We start from the raw sequence: 10945 nt of genomic DNA on the forward strand, positions 1-10945 counted from the left end.
CACAATTTTCATTTTCAGCTAGTGTCTTGGTGTTTTTTAAACTTGCATTGTAATAACTTTTTCAACGTGTTTTATATTTTTTATAAGTCACAGCTTAAATTGCAAAAACTTTATTCAATTACTGAGAAATCATCAACCTATTTTACATTCTTTCCAATTCTTAACTTGGGAATACACTTTTCTTAATTTGATTTCTACCGGAAACTTGTAAAAGAGAATTTTCGCTTTTACAAGTTTCTGTTTATTATAATAATATCTCTTTTATATTTGCTCTGGGGTACAGAGCAATATCGAACCATCGTTTAATATAAAGTTTAAAAGATATGCACACGTGTTATCCTCGATTAGTAGCCATATTGTTTACATTAACTAGCGCCATCACAAAATGCGTTGGCAGCCATGGGTGAAGATATAAAACAAATCTTTTCGATTTTTATTTTCCCGGCTCTGTTATAAATAACCGAGAGAAAGTATGTCGATCGGTCAGAGAATGACCCACCCCAAAATGTTTATATTTTTGGACTCGGGGACTTGGAGAAATGCAAAAAAATTCGGCGGAGTTTTCTGCGCCAGCGTTACGGAGCCGTTCATCCACTTCGAAGCTTAATAACTCCTTTGCCTTTTGTCAAAAATTTCTGAAATTTTGTGTGGAGGTTTGTATATTAGGGGCATTGATGCTATTAAATTTTGGAGGTTAAAGGTCGAGGGAGTCATGTGTAATATCCCAAGTATGATCGGAGTTAATGACGATTTCATTCTTTATTAGCATTTACGATTTTTTATTTTTTAAATAAAACTCATCTCTATCCCCGAAAATTAAGCTTTTCCCCGTTTTGTAAAAATTAATACTATGAGATTTTATTTATTTAAAATTATTTATATAACAGATGGCGCCACCACAATTTAATTTAATTTTTTTTTTTGCTGGAAAAATTACACACGAGCTAGAATTTCTATATAGTGGCTACAGTAGCGCTCGTGGCGGCAACGACGGGTACTATCGACCGCCATTTTATTTTAAGTCAAAACATCGAAGTCTGTACCACATGTTGGATAGGATTGTCACTTAGATATATTTCTGGATTAGTGTTTGTAAAAAATAGATTATTCTAGTTTTTTCCCCCTTTCTTTCTTGCTTCGTTTCTAGATTATTACTATGAAGAAAAACTGACAACTTGGTATAAGATATGTTTTTATAGGATAAAATTGTTTAAATCGACAATTGACATCTTGAGATAGAAAAAAGAAATATGCCTGCTGTATGTTCAGCATATAACTGTACCAACAGAAGTAATCAAACGACAAATATATCATATTTCAAGTAAGTATGTATGTAATTATGTGTATATTAAGAACATGGAAAGATTGTCTAATTATGTCTTTCAAATCTGATGTTAAAAATAAATTTTACGAGTTTGTAATTTCATATATAAGAACTTAATGTTATCAATTTTTTAACAATTACAGATTTCCTCTGAGAGACAAAGAACTTACTAAACAATGGGTAAGCAACATGAGACGTTACAAGTGGTATCCAACTAAAGCGAGCTATCTGTGCTCGGCCCATTTCGAAGTGAAATATCTTTATGACAGTAATGGTCGAAAACGCCGTTTGGCTAAGGCTGTACCGACTCTGTTTTCTTTTTCTAAGCGTTTAAAAATAAAACATACCTTAAGATCACTATCCAGGAAACGAGCTTTGGAAGACAGTACTTCGACACACAGTAAGCTTTTAGAAACAGCACAATGAATTTATTGTGAGAGTCCTTTCTGTTTATTGCATTAAATTTATTACTGCATACACAGTAATAAATTTACTTTCATTTATTACTGTGTATAATGAAAGAAAAGTATTGCACTTTGTTTATAGTATGGTAAAAATAAAATATAAGTTTCATTTATTATAATATTCTTTTTCAGTGTCTAGTGGGTCTCATGAGATAAATGATCACAATTACTGTCTTGATAGACAGTACAATTCCTACCATGTCCAAGTACCAAGTACCAATACAGTACCAAGTCCAAGAAAACTTAAAAAAGTGAATGACAGGTTAGTCAGGAAAAGAATAGTATAGAAAACTGAAAAAGTATAGTAGCCAGACTGTGAAAGATTGTGCAATTTGGTGTCTGATGGATTAAACGGTGCAATGATTCAATTTTGAAAGGACTTTCGGAACTTTGGGATGAAAGTAAAGTGATTGAGTGTTTGTGGCAAATAAGAAAGTTTATACAGATGTTGCATTCTGTTAGGGAATACAGATATCTTATAAAGTTTGAGAATTCCTCGCCTGAGGAGTCTTTGTCAATGGGTGATGTCAGTGGATGGTCATCTGGAATTAAATGGGAATACTTTAGTGAACTTGTAAACTTGCAATAAAAGAAAGGTTTGCATGCAGCAAACAAAATTAGAAGGAAGCACATTAATTTTCAAATACAAAAAAATGAATTACATTAAAAAGCTTCTTGCCTGTATTATTTAATTACAAAAACTAGTTAGTTACATGACTAATGAACAGGCTATTTAATTAACTTATTCCAAAATGCATTTGGCCTTACTGGTCTTTATCAATTGGGTGACATACAAAACAGTCTATGGTGACAATTAAAGCTTCAGTAGCTCAAAACCTTAGTAATTCAGTTGTTAATGCTATGATTTTCTGTAAAATATTAGGTTTAAAAGAATTTAATAGGTGTGAAACAATATTTAAATTCATAAAAATGGTAGATATAGCATTTGATTTACTTAATTATTGTCATCCTATGGGCAAAGGAGCCAAATCACCAGTTTCAAGGGGCAATAGAATTAATGAATATGTTAATCATTTCAAAAATGTAAAACTTTTGGATGGAACTCCTGTATACTGTCAATTAGAAAAATGGCAATGTATGGTGTTATTTAGAATTTAATAAGTTTAAAATAATTTTCTGAAATGTATGTACAGGAGGAAAATTCAGAGCTGTTTTAGATGTTGACTCACAGAACAAGCCAAGACCATTTAGAGTTGTTTTCCTCCAGTATATTCATAATAAAGGAGGAAATGTGATCAAAGCAAATGCTGTTCAGTTCAGGAATGCTTATAGAAATTGTTTAATAGCACAAATTGAAAGGTCCTACATTACAATTTGCATGTAATGTAGAGATACTTGCACCAGCTATTAATATACAAGCAATATCTGAAAATGTTAGCACAATGTACTTTGATTGTGATTTATATACCACAGTGTGAGTCTTCAAATGTATTCTGAGAATGTTGTTCAGTATATGGCAGGAAGTATAATTATGCAGGTTATCAAAAAAATTAATCGTATTGAGTTTTTGGAAGTTTCTTTTCGCATACTAATGGGATGCTTGTTTGTGAATTTCAATCGTCTGCTCACAGCAACAGAATTTGGGGAAGAAAGCCATTATGTTTTTCCTGTAAAACTTTTCAAGAATTATTTTAATTGTAAAATGCAGCATTTATGTAATTATGTCTTTGGAGAAAAGAGGAAAACATGTTAGGCAAATATATACCAAACTTATTGTCCTTTAAATAAAATAAGACTTATAATCAGAAAGACATGTAAAATACTTTGTATATGTACGATATGTAAAATACATGTAAATAATGTGCATTATTTAATATTTATTAAATTGTGTTGAACAGTTAAATTGAGAAATTTATTTTCTTTTAAAACTCTTCCTTTCCTTTGGACTCCTTTACACAACACACAAATGGCATGACCCCTTGACTGATGTGTGTTCAATTTTCTTTAAATGTGACATTGCTACAGCCACACTATGCAGAATATTCTAGCTCATTAGTTATGCAACTTGTTGCTGGATTTTTTCAAATGCATATTTTATTTTCTGTTTGTTGTTTATCATCAAGCTTTTTTTAAAGATATATTTAAATACTAAAATTTTACATTTTTGCTAATCAAAATGCTTTTTCTAGAGAAATATTGGCTATGATATCCTGAAAATCTTATTGACTAATTTCCTAACTAAACTTCAATTATTGAAATATCTAAAGTATACAATTAAAAGATTCTGATATAAATTTTACTTTTACAGAAATTCCACATATTAAACTTGCTTTGTATGTCTTCAAATTTCATCCACTTGTAATTAAAACAGAATGTTGAAACTTTGATGACAAATGCCTCATCGTATGATTTAGCTATGTTTTAAGGGTGGCCTACTCCTAATCTTGAAAAAACAGGACAAAAATTATTAACAAATGTTAAAGTTTTTGTTAAAATAAAATAAAAACAGTCCTTTGATTCACAATAATTTTATCTGCACAAAAACTGTTGCTTAAATGGTGTTAGCATGGAGTGAATAGTAACAGGAAAATCAGGTTAAACTGCTAGAGTGCTCCTGCCAGTTGGGATGTACACTAACATTTGTATGCCAACCAACCAATGCATCACATGTTGCAACTAGTTAGGTATTTGAATTTTCATCCATTGCAGCGTAACTTTTCTCTGGTTGTTTTATAGTGTTGAAAAGTTAATTATGGCAAAAAAGCATCAAACTATGGTATTGACTGGGACTGCAGAGCAATGTACCACATGGAAATGCATACATTGTGTACAGTTCAGAAGTAATTAAATAAAGTAATTTTTAATTGTTATATTTTATTTAGTAGATTTAGTTTTAAATTTTATTTTAAGTTAGTCATAACCAAAAGTTTAGAACCAATATATCTACTGTAGGTTTTGTATTCTTACATTTCTGTAATGTCTAATTCTATACAGTACATACATACTGTGCTGCTGCATTTTTAAAATCGGAAATAGGTCTACATTGTTCTCATTTGTGTTTGAATTTGCTATCGTCATTAAGGATTACAGTGTGACACACAAAATGAAAGAAATCTGACTCTTGTCTATTGTAAACAGTAAAACTATAAATTTACAATACACAAAATTATTTAATTTTTTATAAGAATATAAAAGGGTTGTCCATAGTATAGAGGTGCTAAGCAGATGCCTAAAAGAAGGGAAACTGACATCATGTTACCCACCAATTAACTGGTGAGATTCTGATGTCACCTCACCGATTAATTGCCACCCCAGCCATTTAGATGCACTCCAATGCAGTGGACCAGTTTTAAAGCATGGAGAATATAGGGACTGTCCACACCATGTATATCAACGTCATCATATATACACATACACAGTTGATGCTGATGATTGGAAGGAAGTCTTTAAAGTGATAAGTTTTTTGGTTATTTTTGAATGAGTTTGCAGCCCTTGAATTTGTGTCCAGATATTCTGTAACCAGCTGTCCAGTACAGGGCCATCAAGAGGGAGGGGAACTGGAAATTTTTCCAGGCTCAGAGAAAATTTACAGGAGTAGGAACCCAATTATTGTTGTTTTTATTAATAGAAAAAAAAAATCTTTAAGACAACGTTATTAACAAAAAGCAAAGTATTTCACTTGTTCAAAAGGCTAAAGGGACTCGCTCTATCCCAGGCCCTATACAATACAAACCTCTCAATGGCCCAGGACAGGACACATGGGTAGAAATTCTGTGGCCACTTTGTACATTTTATTACAAATTTGTAGATTTAAAACTGTAAAGAAAATTCTCATTTTAATTCTTAATATAAACAAACACACAAGATCAATTTCATAAAAAAAAATAAATTTTATTAATTAGTAATCGAAATGTATTTTTATTTAATAAACTTGCTATACACATGCTTGTATATACACAATATTAATTTACATTGACTAAAATACATGTAAATAAATCTTTTGCAGCAAAAAAATTTTCTGTTATTTAACAGAGGAGATATATATTTGTACATATTAATTAAAATCTTAAAGTTCTTAAATTATTTAATTATAAAAACTATACCAATCTTAATTTGTATAATTTTGAATCTAAATAAATTTTCACACTTACATTTTAATAATTTTCTTGTTTTATGGTAATTATTTACATTGGCACTATATTACAATACTGCATGTATTCAAGTTAATATTTAGAATATGTGTACAGATAAATATTTTATACTGTGTGGTTAATAGAAAAAATTCTATTAAATTAGCATTATTCAGGCAAGTATTTATTTTCTATTAAATACATCATTTGAGTAAAATGACAAATAAAACTCACATTTCTGCAATGATTTTCTTAAAATTTGTAATTATTACAGAAATATTTTGTTGAAATTGTCAAGAACGTGGTTACATTTGATTTACACAAACCTTCATTCACCTCTTGCTTAATAAGACTCGTGTGACTAAATAATTCAATTATTTGGCAAGATAAATGTCAAGATTCATGGATTATTAAGATTATTTTAGTTAAAAATTGATGAACATTTTTTGCCTTTCCTACCAACTGAAAACAGTAAGCAATAAAAGTGACAAGTGACTTACAGCCTGCAAAACTAATTATATCAAATTCAAACCTGCAAGTTGAGAAATGAACAATGCTTTTAAAAAGACCACCAGAGTTTGTTATGCATGTGTATGTATGTATAATCACAGTTCTTTCTCACTATATAAAACTATGCAAGTAGAAGTTTCTGTAAAATTTTTACTATTTTAAAAATTAAGAATTCTTACTGAACAGTATTATCCTATTTAAGGTAATTGTAACGTGTAAATTTGTTAGTATAAGAATTGCTCTCGATTTTGGAGTAATAAAATTATCTTATACCCATTAATTTTGTCAAAATTGATAAGACCCAAAATATACAATAAAATTATATACAATGTGCTTTTTTTTTATAACTATTGATGACATCATATATTCACAGTCTTTGCAAGTAGAGTGGATAACACATTATGCCCCAATATTGTTTCTGGCTATACTGTTTAATAAACATTTAATTTAAATTCCTTTTAACGTTGCATTTTAAACATTATCACATTCTTATTTATGCAGAAGAGCATGAATTAGAGCAGTTAAACATTATCTACATTTCCTGGGATTTGTACTGTTTTTAAAACTTTTCTCTGTTAAGAAAGATTATGATGTATTTTAGAAATTGATGGCATCTTAGAATCAAAGAAATATGATTATTACAAAATGTATTCGTGTATATTTTGATATTTTCTTTTCACTAGTTACTAATATCTAACTTAAATATTTTGTGTGTTTTGTATATGTATAATCAATGAAAAGTCTGAAATTTTACAAAATAAAAATCAGTAATAGATCTTTCACCAAATATGGAAGATGACATTGCATATATTTACATCTTTATATTTAATTCTAAAAAACAGATAGAGGAAGAAAAAACAAAAATATTCAAATCTTTGTTTATAACTTCCAAATAATCTGTGAACAGTTTGAAAAGTAAAAACAGCTAATTCTATTAATGTTTCCATTTTGATAAGATCAAAGTTATATAAAAAAGTTTTTTTAAATACTCTAAAATTAACTTGCTATGTTAAATTTTGATATTAAAAAAATTAATTTGACAATAATTCTATTTACTAATGAACATTTCTTCCATTTCTTAAAATCATTTTAAAAATAGATATGCAAAACATGTATCATCCATATTGAATCTACACAGATAAAAACATGAGAGAAATATTCTTAAAATACAAGAATAATGTATTATTCCTGTATTTTAAGAAATATTTTCTATGCATTTGAGACAGTTGTCATGCTTTCGTAATATTTTTAATTCCAAGGTCTTCTTTTAATAACAATTACATCTTACAATAGCAAATAATTTTTCAAATATTAGATTAACTTGAAATTACATTTACTAAACATAAATTGTGGTGTATGAATATAAACTGTCAGAGAAAATATTTTAACAAGTTAGGAAATTAGAATTAAATGAGATCTACACTGGACGCGAAACTGAAGCAAGCAAAGCAAATTTTGTTTACGCTGCAAGCAGTGGTAAGTGTGGTTGCTAATTGTAGTTTCTCACTCTTATCAATAAATGGCATTTTAAAAATTTGGATATATACTGTAGTTACCACCTTAACATTCTTTTTATTTACTATGTTGTGTAAGTTTATTGAAGTTAAATTACACACAATATCATTTTCAGAATGAAATTTTTTTCCTGCTGCGAGTCAAGAATTCTATTTGAGAACGTTTTTAATATTAAAAACACCTCTCTCATTTTTTCTAGCAACTTTTACTTAAACAAACTAATGTTTTCAGCTATTTTGAATTCAGATGTTCTAATTGACATTTGAAATTATGTTAAACCTGATGAAGGCTATTCAAAATAGCTGAAAACTTTAGTTTGTTTAATTTAAAAGTTGCTAGAAAAAGTGGGAAAGGTGTTTTTATTATTATCTAGAAGTTCTAGCTTACAGCACATAGAATAATGTTTTTATTGGCTTGCACTTGCCAACACACATAGCTGTTGTGTACTACCATTGAATGACAAAAATTTCCAATTCGTTTTGCGAGGTTATGTACACTCACATTTCTTTACTTTGTCACGTTTCATACCTTTCACATCCAGTGTAAATTTCAGTTTAATCTATTACTCAACAAATTACAATACCAGATAAAAGCTAATAGTTGACTAATGTATATTTTTTGAGTATAATTTTAAATCTTGTGTACTGTTCTCCGTGTTTCTAAAGAATGTCTACTACAGCAGTTCAAAACTTTTTTAAAATTTTTTATTTTTAATATATCAATATATTACTTATTGAGTTAAAACTTGATTTTATGATTACATATGAATTTGTACTGCACTAAACACTTCATTTCACTTTGACTATGCATCCCAAATCATATTTAGCTTGAGTTAAAAATGTATCAACATATAGAAAATTAAACACATTGTCATGTAAATTCATATTTGTTTTTATAAAAAATACTATAAGTATCATATGGAATAATTTTTTGTAAAATTCTTATAGCTGTTAAAAATTCATGGCAATTTCTCATGATTTGCATTAATTTTTATCAGTCAATCATCTTTTTTACTGCTTTACAAAATTAAAATAATAATTTCAATTTAAAAAAATTAACTGTGGCTTATATTTTATTACTTTCATAATAAATAGAAAGTAATGACTTTTTATGAAATAGGTATTTTATAGATAGATATATTTTAAAAAATTTGTAATTTTACAGATATTAAAAATTATATGCTCTTCTAGATAATTAAAATCAGTGGTTAAAATTTCAGAAATGATGTAATTGGGTAGATGTAACTTTTAAATTAATCTATGTGTTTAACCAAAATAGAAATTTTAATGAAATCATTTGTAATGACTATTGGAAATACTTAAAAATAAATTTGTTCATTTAAAATGATTTGCATTGCTTTTTTAAAAAAATCCAGCAACAAATTGCTTAACTTTCCTGGCAACTTTTAAAATTTTGATGGCACCATCTGTTATCATATTTTATTAAAAACTTTTTATATCTTTAATCATTATAAAATGGCAAAAAGCTTAATTTTGAGGGTAGGGATGGATTTTATAAAATATTATAAATGCTAATAATGAGTAAAATCATCATCAAGTCTGACCCTACTGGAGATACACATGACCCCTTTTATCTCCCTACCCCTTGATCTTTAATCACCAAAATTTAACAGCATCAATCCCCTAATACACAAACCTCCTTCAAAAATTTCAGAAATTTTCGACAAAAAACAGGAGTTATTATGCTTCAAAGAGGGTAAACAAAATTGTACCCCTCTACACACACTAACATCACCCACAAATTTTTTTGTATTTCTCGATGTTTCAAGGTGCCAAGTCCAAAAATGTAAAAATCTTGGGAGGTCATTTTTTGACCATCACCATACTTTCCCTCTGTTATACATAACAGATGGAAAAGGTGCGTTTCAAATTTATACGGACACAAAAAAATTAAAGTGAAATCCAAATTTGCTGCATTAAGTGACAAATGTTTTATTAAAAATAACATGAGTTTAGATGTTTACACACTGCAAAATAAGAATTTTACTCAAACATTAACATTTTGTCACTGAAAATATTATTTTTGAAAATTTTGTACAAAAAACTGTTACATATATATCTGGACAGGTTTCAAATTGCAAAGTTTTCTTACAATTTAATGAACTTAATTACATTAAATACTCGATTAGGCATTGTTTCAATTAGATTCTAAAGGAATTCAATCTTAAGTTTATCCCAAGCATCTGAAATTGCTGCCTTCAAATCATGAATTGTGGAAAACTACTTTCCATTGGCATAAACTGTACGAACCCTCATCCCCCAAATATTTTCCGTCGGGCTTCTAGCAGGCCATGTCATTAGATTAATATTTTTACGTTCAAACCAAATTTTTGTTGATTTAGAGGCATGCACAGGGGCATTATCTTGTTGAAAGATCAATTTGGTCTACAAATATTTGGTCCAGCTTTCAATAAATGATCTTCAAGCATGCCTTGATACGTCTCTGAATTCATTCTTTGAGTTATAAATGCTAAATCTGTGGTTCCATTGAATCCAAATGCACCTCACATCATTATTGATCCCCACCCATTTGACGTTTTGAAAATATTTGTTTTTCGGTTCTTAAATCGTGCCAATAATACTTCCAACCGTCTGGACCATCTAAGTTGAATTTTTTTTCATAACTGAACAAAACTTCAATCCATTCTTTGGACCATGTCATGTGTTTTTGTGCCCAATCAAGTCTGTCACTTTTGTGCTTTAATGAAAGTGGTGGCATTACAGCTTTTTTTCTTGAATTTTAACATTGGAGATTTATTTAAAACTCTCCACACTATTGTGCTGCTACAAGGCAAGTCTAATTCTTGTTTTATTTTTCTTACTGATGTTTGTTTTGTGGAGCAAACCTTGATGATTTGTCTACAATCTCGAGGAGTAAGCTTGGGTTTTGGACCTGTCTTGAATTTTGGTACATCCTTGCCACGTCTTTTTGATAAATAATCACCAACAGTTGATTTTGGACGATTTATATATGCTGCAATTTCTCTTATTGACTTGCCTTGTGATTTATAGGCATCAATC

The 10945-nt window shown here is 29.0% G+C and overlaps 2 protein-coding genes across 2 annotated transcripts in view; one reads left to right on the forward strand and one right to left on the reverse strand.

Moving 5' to 3' along the window:
• Window positions 1-938: 938 nt before the first annotated feature.
• Window positions 939-3639, forward strand: LOC111636162 (THAP domain-containing protein 5-like). The gene is made up of 3 exons (XM_023381356.1): window positions 939-1321; window positions 1468-1724; window positions 1921-3639. Exons 1-3 carry the CDS (start codon window positions 1251-1253, stop codon window positions 2073-2075), a joined length of 483 nt encoding a protein of 160 aa, XP_023237124.1. The 5' UTR covers window positions 939-1250; the 3' UTR covers window positions 2076-3639.
• A 6411-nt stretch (window positions 3640-10050) lies between these two features.
• The window catches only part of LOC111636163, a 2536-nt gene continuing 1641 nt past the window's right edge, over window positions 10051-10945 (reverse strand). Inside the window, exon 2 of the mRNA XM_023381357.1 lies at window positions 10051-10922. Within this exon, the coding sequence (XP_023237125.1) occupies window positions 10612-10922 (311 nt within the window). The 3' untranslated portion in view covers window positions 10051-10611. The remainder of the gene's footprint in view (window positions 10923-10945) is intronic.

The sequence above is a fragment of the Centruroides sculpturatus genome, unplaced genomic scaffold, assembly GCF_000671375.1.
Source record: "Centruroides sculpturatus isolate CEXI.00-Female unplaced genomic scaffold, Cexi_2.0 scaffold208, whole genome shotgun sequence".
NCBI lineage: Eukaryota > Metazoa > Arthropoda > Arachnida > Scorpiones > Buthidae > Centruroides > Centruroides sculpturatus.

Coding starts and splice junctions, on each gene's coding strand:
- LOC111636162 (XM_023381356.1), top strand. CDS start 1,251: ATGCCTGCTGTATGTTCAGCATATAACTGTACCAACAGAAGTAATCAA. Junction 1,322..1,467: donor ACAAATATATCATATTTCAA/GTAAGTATGTAT, acceptor TAACAATTACAG/ATTTCCTCTGAGAGACAAAG. Junction 1,725..1,920: donor AGACAGTACTTCGACACACA/GTAAGCTTTTAG, acceptor ATTCTTTTTCAG/TGTCTAGTGGGTCTCATGAG.